Source organism: Micromesistius poutassou, assembly GCF_964030765.1.
Source record: "Micromesistius poutassou genome assembly, chromosome: 14".
NCBI classification, from domain to species: Eukaryota; Metazoa; Chordata; class Actinopteri; order Gadiformes; family Gadidae; genus Micromesistius; species Micromesistius poutassou.
Genome location: NC_140284.1, coordinates 14,505,167 through 14,522,666, shown reverse-complemented (window position 1 = coordinate 14,522,666; position 17,500 = coordinate 14,505,167). Strand labels below are relative to the sequence as shown.

Sequence of the window (17,500 nt, the reverse complement as noted above, 5' to 3'; positions counted from 1 at the left end):
GCCGCCGCCGCTACAGCACGTGCAGGTACGTGGCCTTGGAGTCGGCTCCCATCACGTTCTTGGCGGTGCAGCGGTAGAAGCCCGTGTCTCGACTGCTCGGGTTCTGGATGACCAGCGAGCCCTGGGCGCTGAGGAAACGGTTGCCATAGATACGCGCCTGGCCCGTCACCCTCAGCTGCGTCAAGTCCGGCGTCTCCCAGGTCAGCTCGGCCCGGGGCGTGGCTATGGTGAGACAGGGCAGCTCCACGGCCACGCCGGGCCGGGTGTAGGTGACGGGCTGGGGGCCCTTGATGACGCGCGGCGGGTAGGCGATCACGATCACGGGCGTCGTCGTGACGACGGCGGCGGAGCGGCAGGTGTAGCTGCCGCGGTCGAACACCGTCACCTGCCGCACCCGGAGCGCCCCGTCGGGCAGCACCGCGTAGCGGCCGGCGCCGGCGCTCTGGCCCTGGGACAGCACCTCGCCCCTGGGCAGGGTCCAGGAGAAGGACCCCTGGGGGCCCCCGGCCCCCGGAGCGGCGGCGTGGCAGGGCAGGTGGAGGTCCTCCCCGTTGATGATGCTCACCAGCGAGGCCGTCCTGACGCTCGCCACGGGCGTCTGTCTGTCTGCCAGCGGCGCTGGGACCAGTGCTGGGACCAGCGCTGGGACCAGTACTGGAACAGCGGGCCGAGGGGATGAGGGCGGGAACAGACCCCGCTGGGGGGGCGGGCCCCCAACGACAGGGCCCCTCGGCCCGAGCGCCGCGGGCACCAGAGGGGGGGGGTGAAGGGAGCGGCCCGCCGTGGACAGAACCACCGCCGGCTCCCTCTGCAGGCTCTGCAGCTCCCCCCCGGGCCCCCCGGGCCCCCCGGGGTCCGACACCGACAGCTCCACCTGGACCCTGGTCTCCCCGCTGCCGCCGCCGGCCCCCTGCACCACGCAGACCAGCGTCCCGGCGTCGCTGGGCCGGAGCCCCCGCAGCTCCAGGGAGCCGTTGCGGTGCACGGTGAGCCGGCTGCCGTAGTACGGCGCCGGGAGCACACCGTTCCCCGGGAGCAGCCAGTACAGCCGGGGCGGCGGGGAGCCGCGGGAGGGGCAGGGCAGCAGCACGCTCTGGCCCCGCCCCGCGCGGTGCTTCACGGAGGTGACCGCCCCCCCCGCCCTGTGGGTGGCGGGGGCGCTGGGGCCCGAGGAGCCGTGTGTGTGAGCAGGCTGTAAGGCAGCGTGAGCCGGCTGGGAGCCGGTGCGAGCCGGCTGGCCGGGGCCTCGGCTCAACGCGTTACCGCCCGCCGTTCCAGGACCCGCCTCAGCGAGGGACGGGGGGCGGCTGCCGCTCGTGACGTCGCTCGTCCTCGCTGTGGTCACTTTGCCGGCGGCCGTCTTGTTCGCAAGCGGCGCGCTCGCCACCTCGTTGTGACCACCGCCTCCCGCCGCCCCCGGGCCGCCGGCTGAAGCGGCCCCTTGGCTCCGCTGGGTCCCGGCGGCTCCTTGGCCGAGCGCTATGTTGTTACTCCCGCCCACGCCGTCGCCCCCGCGGCCCTGTCCCGCTGCGGAGCCCCCATCCTGCACGCCCACGCTGTTGCCGGACGGAGCGGCTGGTTGGGAGCCAGCGTTTGTTCGCTGAGCGTCCGCGGCCGGCGGGCTGCTGAGGACTCGACCGCTGGACCGACCGCTGCCTCCGTGGGCGGGCGCGTACTGACGGACGTCCCCGCCGCTGCTGCCGCTGCTGCTGCTGCTGCCGCCGATACCGCCAGCTGGGATGACATCACTGCCGCCCTGCCTGGGGGTTCCCCGGACATCAGGCGTCCCCCAGCTGTTGGGGATCCCCCGGCCGTTGGGGGCCGCCCAGCTGTTGGGGGCCCCCCAGCCGTTGGGGGCGTAGTAGGGCTCGTCCAGCTCCAGGCCCACCACCCGGCTCCTCTCCCCGGCCGCGTTGCGAGCCCGGCAGGTGTAGTTCCCGGCGTCGCCGCGCTGGGCGGCGCGGATCTCTAGGGTCCCGTCGGAGACCACCACCACGCGCTCGGAGAAGGAGCGGGAGCCCAGGCTGCGCGGGATCACGCGGTGGTTCGGGGAGAACCAGGTGACGGTGGGGGCGGGGTCTCCTTTGACGCGGCAGCGCAGCACGGCGGTGGCCCCCAGGCGCGCCCTGGTGACGTGGCGGCCGGCGCCGTCGGAGAAGCTGGGCGCAGAGTCCCTGGTGACCTGGACCTTCACCTGGTTCAGACGACAAACCGTCAGGAGCTCGTACCGTCATGCTTATGTTCAATGTTCAAAAGATGTACATCCAAACTAAAGCGGAGTGGTTTCACTCAACTCTTTGTGAACATTGAGTTCTTTTAATTAAATAAAACGGGACATCTTGATCGTTTTAGAGCTACATCTAGATATTTGTGTTTTGGAACTCTGCTCGGAGCAAACTGAATGCTTGTGACGTGAAATAAAAACAAAATGAAACTCTAAAACAGTCAAGATGTGAAATCACTCAAACATCTTTGGAAACTTGAATGGAGCTCGTCTAGCTCACCTTCTTCCACAGAGTTTGGCTAACGTTGTGAAAGGCTCGACAACGGCAAGCTGCTTTTCTGTTTAACTATAGAGTTGTCCTTCAGTGTCAGACACTGACTCAGCGGGAATTCAAACAGTATGAGATTGAAAAGAAAAGCGTTTCAGACTTCTAGAGTTCTAGAAAGGGGCAGCATGGGAACGACCCGAGCCAACTACTAGATACTCTAGTAGATAGATTTCACTAGCGTTGTGTAGGAGCATAATAATGAGCGGTATTTCATATGAAATGCGCCACACGATATGACTTTAAACTGTAAGTGTCCTAGAAGCTAAGCCTTCTCTCGGACTCTCTCACCAACATCCATCACTGCCTGGACAGAGCTTCACACCCCCACACACACCTCGCCCCGCCACCAGGGCATTTGACCTCATGAAAACAATGCCAACTGTTTTCGGAGCACAGCGTTCACAAACAGAGGTTAATACAAAAGAGAGCAAAGGCTGGCAGAAACACAGGATGGAACAGCTGCTCTCTCCTCCCCGTAACCCCTAGCAACAGGGACACCGATCACCATCACATAAGACGAACGAACACGCAAACTACCTTCATGGTGTCCTGGCCTCCGTTGTTCTGGGCGTAGCAGGTGTACTCCCCCTCCTCCGTCACCCCCACCACCGGCACCAGCAGCGTCCCGTTACCAAACACGGTGAGCCGCAGCGGGCCTGGCCCCGCCCCCCGCAGCGGGCGCGGCCCTGGCTCCTCCCCCTGCAGCACGCTGTTCACCATGGTGCCGTCCGGGAGGCTCCAGGACACGGCCGGGTCGGGCTGTCCGGACGCCAGGCAGTCCACCTGGGGGGTGGGGGGGGGTGCTTTAGTGGTTAAGCCCTTTAACACAACCGCCGTCGGCCAACGTGCCTTACAGAGTAATGAGTTAAAGACACGAAGACATCGGTGCAAGGTAACATCAACTTCAATAAAACAGGAAAAGATAAAAAAGATAAAAGATGAGTCAGAATATTAAAAAAATAATAAGAATAAAATTGTGAAAATTGTGTAACAAATGAATTATGAATGAATAGATTTAGTCGATATATTTCGAGCTCCTTTCCGATCCCGCCCACCTTGAGCGCTCCCCCGAACGGCACCATCTTATTGGCCGACTGCTTGGGCTCTATCCTGGCGGGCTTGGTGGCCACGGTGACGCGCAGGAGGCGGTAGTCGTCGGCGACCTTGTTGCGGGCGATACAGAGGTAGTCACCTGCATCCTTCTCCGTCACGACCAGGACCAGCAGAGTGCCGTTGGGGTGGACCGTCATACGCCTGTCAGAGCTGTCAAGGACACGCACACACACACACACACACACACACACACACACACACACACACACACACACACACACACACATTGCATTCGATTTCAGATTTATCCACCTAACCTTCTACGCACACTCCCTCACACACACCCGTCTGAGCTGTAAACAGGAACACTCTTCGCACAAACACAGGTCTGCACACACATGCTCACACACACACACACACACACACACACACACACACACACATTCCATTCATTATTTGATTTATCCACCTAACCTTCGAACCACACGCTCTCACGCACACCCAACATAAGCACTCTGTTCACACACACAGACACACACACACACACACACACACACACACACACACACACACACACACACACACACACACACACACGCACACGTCACACACGCACACACACACACACACCGAAACCCTCTACCTGAAGTGCTCGTCGACCAGCTTGCGGGCGGGAGTCCTCCAGATGATGGACGGGGTCGGGTTGCCAGATACTGAGCAGTGGAGCTGCAGGTAGCCCCCATAATGCACGGCGGTGGCGGCGGGGGAGGTGGACTCGATGTGGGCCTTCCTCAGCGGAGACGCAGGCGCTGCCGCGTGAGGAGGAGGAGGAGGAGGAGGAGCAGAGGAACCTCCGCTGCGCCGCTCCCCCGGGGTGGAGGAGCCGGCGCCTGGCGGCGGGGCGGAGCCTAGGCGGGGGCCCGGGGGAGGGGGCAGGGCCGGGTCGGAGGGGGGCTCGGCTCGGCCCGCGTCCAGGGAGGAGGCGGCGGGGGGGGGGTTGCTCTCGGGGGGAGGCTGGGGCGAGGCGGGGGGGCCGCGCTCCGAGGCGGGAGGCCAGAGGGGGGGGGGAGGCAGGGAGGTCCCGCTCCTGTCCCGCGACGGCGGCGGCGGCGCCACCGCGGCGGGGGGGAAGAGGGGGGAGGCGGCGGCGGCGGCGGCGGAGGCGGCGGCGGCGGAGGCGGCGTCCCCCCGCAGCCTCACACTCACCGTCCTGCGGGCCACGCCCACCGCGTTGCTGGCCGTGCACTCGTAGGCGCCGGCGTTGGCGGCGCCCAGCCGGCGCACGTGCAGCGTGCCGTCGGGCAGCACGAAGAGGTTGCCGTGGAGGAACTGCGAGGGCCGCAGCTGCGTGCCGTCGGGCGTCCGCCAGCGCAGGGCGGGCGGCGGGGCGCCGCGGGCCGAGCAGCGGGCGTAGAGCGGCGCGCCGGCGCCCAGCACCAGCAGCTCCTCGCGGGGCTGCAGGATGGCCGGGGGCAGCGAGGACACGTGCACGCGCACCGAGCCGCTGGCCGCGCCCGCCGCGTTGGACGCCACGCAGCGGTACACGCCGCGGTCCTGGGCCGTCGCCCCCGCCGCTGCCGCCCGCAGCCGCAGCGTCCCGTTGGGGTGCAGGGTCAGCCGGGGGTGGGAGGAGTCGGCGGTGAGCACCGAGCGGTCGGGGAGGACCCAGGAGAGCAGCGGGGCGGGGACGCCCTCAGCCTGGCAGTCCAGAGACAGATCCCCGCCCTGGTGGATGGTCGCCTCTCTGTAACTGGCCAGCTTCATCCGAGGGGGGCGGGACCACACCTCCAGAGTGGTGAGCATCCTTTCGTGAGGAAATGGCGACGAGAGAGAATACTGAATCAATAACACGACATCCCACATCCGAACGGGATCCATTCCAAGCTCCACTTCAACATGAGGCATTGTGATAGGAAGGTAGTCATGCTAACCATGATTCATATCAAAGTGTGAATATCTGTGGTGGCCAGTCTCACACATAGACATATGTAATAATAATAATAATAATACATTTTATTTAAAGCGCTTTTCTAAGTACTCAAAGACACTTTACAATACATCATAAAAGCAGTAAAAACAACATCAAATGGTAAAAAAACAGAAAAAAAAAAACATAGACATACGTACATAGACATACGCACATAGACATACGTACATAGACATATGTATGGCATAAATGGTGTCATGTGGCTCAGGAGGTACAGCGGGTCGGCTGGTAACCGGAAGGTTGCTAGTTCGAACCCCGGCTCCTCCTAGCTGAGTGCCGAGGTGTCCCTGAGCGAGACGCCCTCACCCTGACCTCCCCTGACCCGCTGGCTGTCGCCCTGTGTGGCTGACTCCGCCCGTCGGCGTGTGAATGTGTGTGTGAACGGGTGGATGTGAGGCAGTGTTGTGAAGCGCTTTGAGCGGCCCCTGGTTAGAACAGCGCTATAGATGTGTTCACCGTTAACATATGACCACAGAAGCGTGTTTATCCTCTCACCTGTCCCGCCCCAGGAAGCTGTGTGCGCTGCACATGTACGTCCCCCGGTCCTGCAGCCCCGCGCTGTGGATGACAAAGGTTCCGTTGGGCAGCACCTGGAAGTGCTGGGCTCCGGACTGGGCTGACATCACCGCCCCTGAAGACAGGAAGAGAGCTATTACAGGGTTCTGGAGGGGGGGAGGGAGGGGAGCGCTCTCTAGGGGAGGGCGGGAGAGAGAGAGGAAGACAAGGAGTGGAAGAGGAGACAGCGGGAGAGCGAGGGAGGAGTGGGGCGGGCCGCCACAGGAAGCTGAAGTCACCCCAGGCCGGTGTAACGCAGTAATAGCTCTGCCTTTCACTCTCATTTTCCATCACACCCGCTGAAGAAAAGCCTATTGTGCGACTGTGAGTGTGTAATGTTGGGTGTAAGTGGGTGTTGAGTTGCTTTCGCAATGTTATTTAAATGAAGCACATCACCAGCAGCAATTTAATGGCGAAACCAAGTGAAATTTTAAGTCCACCTCTCAGGCTTTTTAGCACGTTAACCCAATTAGTGAAGCTCAGTTAGAGGAAAATATTTCAGGCAAGAAAATAATCATTGAGGTGTGTGTGTCTGTGTGCATGTGTGTGTTTGTGTGTGTGTGTGTGTGTGTGTGTGTGTGTGTGTGTGTGTGTGTGTGTGTGTGTGTGTGTGTGTGTGTGTGTGTGTGTGTGTGTGCGTGTGTGTGCATATGCATGAGCGTGTGCTTTCATGTAAAATATATACAAATTATACAAACCTTGTCTACTAGTTAATTAAAAAGGGATTTGTATACATTCTCCTTGGACCTAGAGTTGTCTCCCTTCCTCTCTCTTATTGAAAGGTGATAAGATTTAGCATTTTGCATTTTGCATTTCCACTGCACCCACAAAGTCTGATACTAAGGCCAATCGACGGACTTCTTTGTTGGGTAGATTCCTTTCACTGTCTTGCTGCCTTGCAGACATGTTCACTTCACACGTAGTGTATCACAATATAACTTGGTCTCTCCTTCCCTGGTCAACTTCAACCGTAGCCAATCCTAAACTCTCCTCATTGAAGTCAGGCTTGGTCAATCGCTGCCTGTATCTTCCCATGATCATGCTCTAAATTAGATTAAATATTATACAGAAGTGCCCTATCAAGACTATTTGTCTTGTGTGTGTGTGTGTGTGTGTGTGCATTCGTGTGTGTGCTTGTGCGTGGTGCGTACGTGCATGTATGCCTGCGTTTGTGTGTTTGTGTGTGTGGCTGAGTGTGCATGCGTGAATGCTGAAGCACGCACGCCTACGTGTGTGTGCGTGCGTGCGTGCGTGCGTGCGTGCGTGCGTGCCTGCGTGTGTGCGTGCTTGCCTGCGTGTGTGTCTGAGTTGTGAGTGTGTGTGTGTGTGTGTGGGCGGTACCTGTGGACACCTTGGTCCAGGTGACGGTCGGCGCTGGCTCTCCCTGGGCCTCACAGTCCAGCCGGGCCGCGCTGCCGGCCGGGACGGAGGCGCTCCGGATGTGGGGGTCAGAGATCCTGGGCTTGGACCTCTGCCGCGGGACCTTGGGGAGCAGAACAAAGGCTCTTCACTAACACACACCAGCTATATTCGTCTCTTACAAATGATGTATTATGTGTATTTTTCATTTCCCAATGTTCAATGTTTTATATCAAATGTCAGCCTGTTCTTTTTCCAAAACAGTGGTGTGCTACGATCAGACAGTGACATGATGGCTCTGTGTTGACGTACCTGCGGTGGAGCTAATGGCAGGATTGGGTTTCCTGCAGAACTCTGGAAAAGGATTAATAACCAATTATCTTTAATCCTTTAGGATTAGACCCCCACAAGTGGATTATGTTTTTTATTTTTTTTTTTTTGATTATGGAACACATGGTTTCTATTTCTTCCTTTTTTACCCCCATCTAAATTAATTCACAATGATGTCCATGAAACATCTGCAGAGATTTAGCAGCAGGTCATTTGCAGAATACAATGTTTTTTCTTCTCAATAAAAATGATTTGCCAGAAAATAGCAACAGTTACAGGACCCAACGCCCAGTGAATCCCACTCATCCCAGCGGTGTCATAAAGATGACGCATCGCTGACAACCAACAAAAGACATCTAAGAAACAAATCAGTACCCACAGAGAGAACTTAACTCACCACAGGTGATGCTGGCAGGACGGGCGGGGCTGGCAGAATGGGCCTGGTGCCGTGGGAGTCCGGAATAGAGTTCACAGAAGGACTCTTCCAGTCTGGTCCAGGTCCGGTATGGCTTGGAACTGGCCTCTCTCTGGGATCCACTAGCCCTGGGCTTGGCCTCTCTCTTTGATCCACTAGCCCTGGGCTTGGCCGCTCTCTGGGATCCACTAGCCCTGGGCTTGGCCTCTCTTTTTGATCCACTAGCCCTGGGCTTGGCCTCTCTCTTTGATCCACTAGCCCTGAGGTTGGCCTCTCTCTGGGATCCACTAGCCCTGGGGTTGGCCTCTCTCTGGGATCCACTAGCCCTGGGCTTGGCCTCTCTCTGGGATCCACTAGCCCTGGGCTTGACCTCTCTCTTTGATCCACTAGCCCTGGGCTTGGCCTCTCTCTTTGATCCACTATCCCTGGGCTTGGCCTCTCTCTTTGATCCACTAGCCCTGGGCTTGGCCTCTCTCTGGGATCCACGAGCCCTGGGCTTGGCCTCTCTCTTTGATCCACTAGCCCTGGGCTTGGCCTCTCTTTGGGATCCACTAGCCCTGGGCTTGGCCTCTCTCTTTGATCCACTAGCCCTGGGCTTGGCCTCTCTCTTTGATCCACTAGCCCTGGGCTTGGCCTCTCTCTGGGATCCACTAGCCCTGGGCTTGGCCTCTCTCTTTGATCCACTAGCCCTGGGCTTGGCCTCTCTCTTTGATCCACTAGCCCTGGGCTTGGCCTCTCTCTGGGATCCACTAGCCCTGGGCTTGGCCTCTCTCTTTGATCCACTAGCCCTGGACTTGGCCTCTCTCTTTGATCCACTAGCCCTGGGCTTGGCCTCTCTCTGGGATCCACTAGCCCTGGGCTTGGCCTCTCTCTTTGATCCACTAGCCCTGGGCTTGGCCTCTCTCTTTGATCCACTAGCCCTGGGCTTGGCCTCTCTCTGGGATCCACTAGCCCTGGGCTTGGCCTCTCTCTGGAGGGTTCTCTGGTGCCAGGGCTGGTGGTACTTTGAGGCGTACTGGAGCGGGTGGGTGTAGTGACCGTAATGGAGCTAGCAGGGGTCTGAGTGGTCATGGTGGTGGAGGAGGTGGTGGAGGGGGTGGTGGAGGAGGTGGTGGAGGAGGTGGTGGAGGAGGTGGTGGAGGGGGTGGTGGAGGGGGTGGTGGAGGAGGTGGTGGAGGAGGTGGTGGAGGGGGTGGTGGAGGAGGTGGTGGAGGGGGTGGTGGAGGGGGTGGTGGAGGAGGTGGTAACAGCAGTAGTTTTGCTGGTTGAAGTCACAGATGCAGTACTTAAGAGAATGAAGACAGCGGTGTCCGTACTGGTGTTTGTAGGAACAGGGGCTGTGGTGGTTCTAGCTGTGGTAGGTGTGGAGGTGGTGGGGGTGGTGGTGGTGGATGTAGCAGAGCGAACCGGAGCTCCCTTTTTAATACTTGGAATAGCAAAGAGAGTGGACTCACTGACAGCAGCCGGAATACTCGAAGCAGAAGTGGTTGATGGAATACGTGTTGTTCTTGCCCTCGCGGTGGGAGCAGCGGTGGTAGTGCTGGTGGTACTGGGGACCACATACTGGGGGGAAGGGGAGGAAGTGACGCGGGAGGGGAAGGCGCTGGAGAAAGGCTGTCGCGCCTCCGTCTCGCCGGCGTGCTGCGGTACGACCCCCTCAGTGTGTGTGCCTGAGGGCGGCCGTCCCTGTGCGGGTACGCCCGTCGGTCTCTCCCCGGCGGCGGAGGTGTCCCGTGCGGGCGGCAGGGGTAGACCATCGTACGTACGTTCCGTCGTTTCCGGAAGGGCGGTGGAGAGAGTCAGTGTGTCCGAGGGCTCCTCAGTAGGAGAACCCGTCTCCTCGTCCGCCTCCACCCACGCCTCCTCCTCCTCCTCCTCCTCCTCCTCCTCCTCCTCCTCTGCCTGGGCGGGGGGAGAGCGAGGCGGTGAGTAAGACGGAGATGGAGAGGCGGAAAGGGAGAGGGATGAAGAGTCAAACAGAGTGGCAGACGGTGGATCCACCTCCAAGCTGTTTGAGAGAGAGCTGTCAGAGCCGGAGCGGCCGGCGCCGAGGGTCTCTGTGACTGCGGAGGGGGTCGGGGAGGCAGAGGAAGTCATTTGGTTGGAGCGAGTGCTGAGGGTGACAGCTTGCGACTCCGGGTTGGTGGGGTCAGGGAGAGGTCGGGGTTGGGTCTTAGGTCGCACTCTGAAGCGGGGGAACGGTCTCCTGCGCTGGCCGGTCCGTCTGCGTGCATTCCACGGGCTCTCCGGCCGCGAGTTCGGAAGAGGATTTACTTGATGGCGGTTGTTTTGAAACCCAGTTGGACTGGGATCCGGCTGTTGCTCTTTTTCTAAATCTAGTTTGTTTGTGATGGAGATTGGTTTTGATGTGATGTGGGCTGTTGGCGCTTCTGTGTCTGGTGTTGACTGTGTCTGTGTGTCAGCCTCGTTCTCTCTGTCGTTGCTCGCTTCAGTTTCTGACAGCGTGTTCCACTCGGTCCCGCTCTCCGTCTCCGTGTTGGCCAGAGTGTTGGTTCTGATCTCGGTGTTTGTCTGCGTCTGTGTAATAATGTGGTTGATGGGCTGTAGGCCTTCCTCCTGAAGACTGACATCCTCAAAAGCCGATCCTTCGGTTTCTACTTCACCTTGCTGTCGGCCTCTGTTATTCCCTCTCTCTCCCACTACTCTGTCAATGTCACTCTCCTCCCCTTCACTGCCGGTGGTGCCATCTCCATCAGCCCTGCCCGTCAACGTGTTGGTTTCCTTGACTACAGGTTCGAGACTAGGCTCCACCACGTCAGTTGGCAGAGTTGTGCTATTAAGGGCGGTCCTTTGGCGTATCTTAGCCAATAGGTCGGCCCATTTCTTAGGGTCGATCCTCTGTTTGGTTGCGCTGCCTCTCTGTCTGCTGTCAAAGCGTGTCTTCCCAGCTTCGCTCTGAGACGGCGGGCCGCCTTTCCTCAGGGGCTTCCCACCCCTGATTTGCCCCCGTCTTCTGGGATGACCGTTGGGCAAGCGGCGGTTGAGGGGATACTGGGGCCTCCTCCTCTTGATAAGGGGAATCTTCGGGTTCTGGGCCTCGCCGTTGTCCCCAGACCCGTCCTCCACAACAGTGTCCTGTAGCAACGGGGCCCGTATCCGAGTGGAGCGGCCGGCCGCTGACTGGGGTCCTCTGTGGAAGGAGGACCTGAACGCTCCGGCTCGCCCGTTAACGTCCAGCCGTGTGGAGAGGGACTCAGCACCGTATTGGTTGACTGCCACGCAGCGGTAACTGCCTTGGTCCTTAAGAGAAGCTCGTGCCAGGGACAGACTCCCGTTTGAGTGTACGCTGGCTCCGCCTGGCATGGTAGTGCCCTGCCGGACTGTACTTCCATCCGGTAGCAACCAGCTTACATGAGGAGTGGGCGAACCAGAGGCGTTACACAGAAGGGTGACGGCCTCCCCCGCCTGCCCTGTGACAGAGGGCCCGACTTGTTCCCCAGTGGCTGCAGCCGAAGACTCTTCCACAGCGAGCCGTAGCGCTAAAACATCCACTTCACTGCCTGCATGGGCCACACAGTAGTACAGGCCAGCATCTGAAGACTCCGTTCTTTGTAGAAGTATACCGGAATCTGACACGCTCACCCTATCATCAGTACTACGGTAAGGAGACACCAGTTTGGACCCGTCTGGGAGAATCCAGTGTACTGTGAAGTTCCCAGAGCTCACCAGAGGGCAGGACATCTCTACGCTACTGCCGGCTACTGCTGCATACGCTGAGGGAGCTGTGGAACTTAAGATCATAGCCCATGGACGACGAGATAAAGAGACAGATACTGCTCCAGAAGAGGACGACGAGGAGGAGCGATAAATGGGGTCAGGGCGGACGGACACTCTGGTGGTCAGTATAAGCTGAACCTTCCGTTGGCTGGACTGGGCTCTGTTAAGCTGGAGGCTCACCGCTGGCTGTAGCATCCAGTGTGGTCTGGCCTTCAGTGAAGCCTTGACTCCGGTGTGGTAGTATCCCTCGGTCTCAGCTGTCTGCCTGTACCGGTATGCCAATGCTGGGGGTTTGCTGAGCATAATCTCCCGCTCCAGGCGTACTGCAGTCTCACTGTAGTACGCCAGGATCCTCCAAAGGCTCTCATAGCCTTCTCTCTCCACAGCACACTCCAGGGAGAGGGAAAGAGCCACAGGGATGGGAGCAGCACCGGGTAGAGACAGGTCTGGCGGTGGGACATCTGGGGAGCGCAGGGTGTGCGTGACGTTGCAGCTCAGATCAACACGGTTCCCCTGGTGGTCGGATAGACCTAAAGAAGCATCGCCTAAAGGTTCTCTGAATGACTCCACCGCTTTGATCTCCCCAGGGTCCCCAGCAGAAGGGGGGTCCCTTCCTGAGGAGAATATGCTGGGGGAGTTGCACGGTAGGTCGGTCTGCCGGAGCAAGCCACGCCCTTGTAGATGAACTGGCGAATCACAGACCGGACACTGAGGACCTCCAGGGCATTTCATCAATCCTAACAGACAAAGAGAAGCCACGGTTAGATAGGGGGTCGATTGTGTAAGTCTGTTTGATATATGTCCCCTAATAGCAACTATGTGTGATGTATTAGAGCACGTCATAGGTATCAGCTCCCATTAGCGGCTTGATGTATGAGCCGAGCCTGACCTACTCTGTGTATCAACTCTGCATCAGTCATATGTCTCACAGTAAGTACATGTGGTTGACATGTGCACTCCACTTTGATTGTACAGACACTCATTAGCAGTAATTCACATATCAACACAAATTAGTCACGGCAGGTGAAACTCGCATCTCAATGAGTCGCATTCCATGCTGATTTTACTGCTGAAACACAGCAGAGAGGGCCTGTGAGGGGGAGAGGGAGAGAGACAGCCAACGGGGGACAGAGAGAGAGTATGAGAGAGACAACCAGAGGGTGTAAGAGAGAGAGAGAGAGAGAGAGCGAGAAAGAGAGAGAGAGAGAGAGAGAGAGACAGAGAGAGATTGACGTTGAGACAGGGGAGAGAAAGATCAGGAAGGGAGGGGAATAGGGGATTATGATAAACCACAGGAGGGTTGCTGAATGCTGACTGTTAAAGGTATTATCATCTCAAACTCAGGTGCTTTGTAACTGACAAAATACTGCTTTCTATCATCCGCCTAAATGCCTGATGTCTGGTATGAAGCATACATTTAACTAGAGGACAGAACTAGAGGACTGTGCATTGCCAGGGCAAACAATGTGCGGTTGCGCCTGGACTTGATCATCATGCCCTCTGGTTGGCGATGCATTACAGACCCCGTTGGAACCACTATGCTACTTAAGAGGCTAATGCAAACGTTCAGCCTTCATGTGTCGGCCAGGGACAGACTGGCCATCAGGAGAATCCGGAAGCCTTGGGTCCAAACCGGCCAGTAGACAATACTATGTTTTTACTTTATGGTGTATAGCGGACAGTAGGAAGTGCGGCCCGGTGGAGAACGTGCAGAGCGCCCTGGACCCTGACCTGGCCCTGCTGACCTGGCCCTGCAGACCTGGCCCTGCATAACACACAGACTGTGTTATGCCCCCCCCCCCTCCACTTCCACCCAATTAAAATATTAACCAATTTGAACGATACAAACTAAGAATAACTAAGAATTTAGATCAAAGGCATGCGGCTTTCTGGGGTATATGTTGAGGGGTCTGTGATACCAGTCTTAACCCTTGGGTTTGCTTTGACATACGTCAAAGGTTTGTATGCGCTCGGCTCCAGAAGACCAGAGCCATCTCCCAGTCCGTCGCTGGCCATGGCCAGTAGAGAGGATAACTGGTGTGTTTGACTCCCAGTACAAAGGTATTTGTGCTTTAAGTATTAGATTATCATGAAGTATACCTAAAAATAAGTGTGCTTCAAATTGAAGTGCACTTATTTTTAGGTACACTTCATGATAATCTGAATCTATTTCCAGGGCACACATTTCTGAGTACACTTGGTAAGATCTTACTTGAGAAGACATTGGGGATCAAACATAATATCTATCGGGAGTCAAAGACACTGACTGTCTACTTAATACCCTTTTAAGAGGATAACAGACAAAAGGACGAATAAGCAACGATTAATCGATGCTAATGGTTGCTGACACAAAAGATAACGGAAGAATATATTCTCACGCTGATTAATCCCAGACTCATAAGGAGACTCCTAATTACAGATTACATACAGATACAAAAACACTGCTGGAATGGTGCGCACTATTGCCTCCAAAACCGCAGATATGTCCATAGAGCTCAGTCCATACAGACAGAGGTCAGTGAGGAGCAGTCATGGGGGGATGGAGACATTAGTAGATTAGAGTGTAGAGTGTAGATTGGTAGAATCCCAAACCCTTCCTGCTGGGTATCGAGCCCAGCCAGACACTACCCTCTCCTGCCCTGTGTAGTGGGGAGGACCTGGGAAAGGCATCATGTAAGAAAACACCAAGGAGGAAACCTGACGTCCACCAGAGCGTTATCCCACCTGGGTGAGAGCGACTCCAGCCAAGGAACCAGGCCATGGCACAGTCACAGCGCCAGGGGTTGGCGTGCAGTGCCAGCGTGTCCAGCAGGGGCGCTGTGGAGAGGGCCGCTTCAGGGAGGGACGCCAGGCTGTTGTTGGACAGATCTAGATGTCTGTTAGAGGGGAGATAGGAGGAGGAGGAGGAGGAACAGGAGGAGGAGGAGGAGGAGGAAGATGAGGAGGAGGAGGAGGATGAGGACGAGGACGAGGAGGTGGAGGGGGGTGCAAGAAAAGTTATTTATTTCATTTTCATTACCTCAGGAACCCTGCACATTGGCACATTTATACTTATAGTCATATTTATTTTAAATGCACAAGTCACCTACAAACGGAGAGTTACATGTATATAGTATGTTTTATATTTATTCTAATAGTTTTTTATTATATTTTATTTCTAATTGTTAAACTTTATTTATATATATACTCTTGTTTCGCACTCTTTTCCCACTGTACTGCTGGTCACTTGTGAATTTCTCCTAAGGGGGATTAATAAAGGACTATCTATCTATCTATCAAAGGAAAAGAAAAGGAATGTGTGAATGGAATACATGCAGTGAGGGACTGAGTTCACCAAACGACGCTAGTGGTGGCTGACGCCAAAGAAAATGGACTAACGCATTCTCACGACGACCCCAACCGTCAATAGCATCTCATGGGGCGTTTGACTGGCACCTGCCTGAGGGTGGAGTAGTAGAAGGTGCTGAGCAGGGAGAGGGTGCACAGGCTGCGCGGGTGGAGCTGGTGCAGACGGTTGCCCTGCAGGCGCAGCAGGCGCAGGCTGGGCAGCTGAAGCAGCGCCCGGGGGTGGAGGTGACGGAGGAGGTTGTGGTCCAGGTGCAGGCGCAGCAAGGAGGTCAGGCCGGAGAAGGCGGAGGAGGAGATCTCCTCCAGCTTGTTGTAGCTCAGCTTCAGCACCTGGGGGGATCACGAGGCGTAGGAGGAGGAGGAGAGGAGCAGAGGGATGGGGTTGAGTCAACAACAGGAGTAAGCCCCGGTCGGGAGCCTGGGAGTCTGCGGCTGTGTGTCTTGGGCCGTGGAGCATCACGGTATAGGAGATCAGGGGATATAGGACTTGGACGACATTTTCTATAGAAGAATGTGTTTTAACATCCACATCTGCTGTCCACACAAAGAGTGAAGATCTGAGAGGGGATGGGTGGGGGGGGCAGCACATACCTCCCTTAATCACAACTGATGTGGGAGTGTGATTATTTAGGAGTTATGAGTAAACATAACGTACGCTGAGCGTAATGAAAAGCAGCTCTTCCAACCTGTTCCATCATTAGATACAGAAGCCCATCCTCACAACAGATTTACGTTCATAAAGTCTGAAACCAGCCTCGGAGACTCTTTTTATCCCAGATAATCTCTCCCCAGGACCCGCTTTTATACATAACACACTTGGAGAAATCTTAAGAAAACAACAAATGGAATGGAAGCAGCAGAGTACGTAAAAAAACATCAATAGAGTGCCAAAGGAATCCTGCAAGCAAGCTTAGCTAGCAGCTCTCAGGATTGGACGGGTGGTGACTGATGTAGCATGTGAGGATGTCAACATGTGGAATTACCCTGCCGATCAGCACATTTCAATGCAGATGAATAAACATTGGCAGGGGGGTGGGGTAGGCTACATAGGCCAACTTTGACCCCACGGTGGCTGTCAGCCAGCACTTCAAAGAAGACTGAAAATGTGTTAAAGGTCCCATGACATGCCACCAGGCTCTTGTGACACCACAAGAGGGTGTGTCCACCTTTTGCTTGCTAGGCTTGTAACGGCTAATCACACTCACACCTGGTGGCATGTCATGGGACCTTTAACAAAACAAGCTCTATCAATAGCTGATAGCAAATATGTCATATTAATCAATATTGATTTGCATTGCCAAATCGGACCACAAAGTGCATCTTGGTCTGCGTTTAGGGCATGAATGTGAGGAGTTCCTAACAGGGTGCCAACACACCTGTTGCTGTAGCATCCTCTGCACTCTGCAGACATACCCAACACATGTCAGTCATCCTCCTGTACAACTACCGCAAATACCTCAGGAAGCAGTGGTGCTGAGCACCCATAACTCAAACATGGGAGCAAACGCTACACATGTCAATGTTTAGCATTGAGACGGAGCTTAGTGGAACCAGGGCCGAGCCCAAGCATAAGCCCTGTGCTCTGGGTAGCTCTGCCTGGAGCCACGGCGTGGGATTGAAGGGGAACTTGGTGGGAACCAGGCTTTCTTAGGGACTTTCATATGTATCCCCCCCCCCCCAAATAGCCTTATCCCCAAATCACAGATTCCCTGCTTGGAATTTGAAAGAATCCTTAATGATTTCCCTGAAAATGCTTATACAAAGTCAGTCAAAACTGGAAATTGGATAATGAATTTGATTTGATCAGCCTGTGCATTAGCGGCAGCTGTAATAAAACGTATTCATGATGATTTGCACGCTGCAGCATTGAAACTGAATTTAAGCCCCAGCCATGACGCACCGGGCCCGGCATATGATCCGGCGTTAAGCCTCTACCTGTAGTGATCTCATGTCTCCAAACGCGGCGTCTGGAATCTGACTCAGGTCGTTGCTATGGAGCATCAGAAGCTCCGCCCTCTTCAGGCCAGCCAATGAGTTTTCAGGGATCCTGGTGATGCTGTTGAAGCTATCAGAGCAAACAGATGCACGATTGCATTGACTGATGACATCATTAACTAATGGCAAACAATAAAAAATTTGATTACCACGGTAAAAGTATGAAAT

At 56.2% G+C, this 17,500-nt stretch overlaps 1 protein-coding gene across 1 annotated transcript in view; it reads right to left on the bottom strand.

Moving 5' to 3' along the window:
* Positions 1-10: 10 nt before the first annotated feature.
* Positions 11-17,500, bottom strand: part of LOC311358221 (matrix-remodeling-associated protein 5-like) — a gene marked incomplete at both ends in the record, with an annotated part of 18,081 nt that continues 591 nt past the window's right edge. The window contains 14 exons of the mRNA XM_084478225.1: positions 11-2,194; positions 3,090-3,335; positions 3,608-3,815; positions 4,249-4,619; positions 4,812-5,409; positions 6,088-6,241; positions 7,489-7,630; positions 7,819-7,860; positions 8,234-8,412; positions 8,507-9,266; positions 9,500-12,726; positions 14,714-14,865; positions 15,429-15,667; positions 17,273-17,402. Of these exons, the coding sequence (XP_084334351.1) occupies positions 11-2,194; positions 3,090-3,335; positions 3,608-3,815; positions 4,249-4,619; positions 4,812-5,409; positions 6,088-6,241; positions 7,489-7,630; positions 7,819-7,860; positions 8,234-8,412; positions 8,507-9,266; positions 9,500-12,726; positions 14,714-14,865; positions 15,429-15,667; positions 17,273-17,402 (8,632 nt within the window). The remainder of the gene's footprint in view (positions 2,195-3,089; positions 3,336-3,607; positions 3,816-4,248; positions 4,620-4,811; positions 5,410-6,087; positions 6,242-7,488; positions 7,631-7,818; positions 7,861-8,233; positions 8,413-8,506; positions 9,267-9,499; positions 12,727-14,713; positions 14,866-15,428; positions 15,668-17,272; positions 17,403-17,500) is intronic.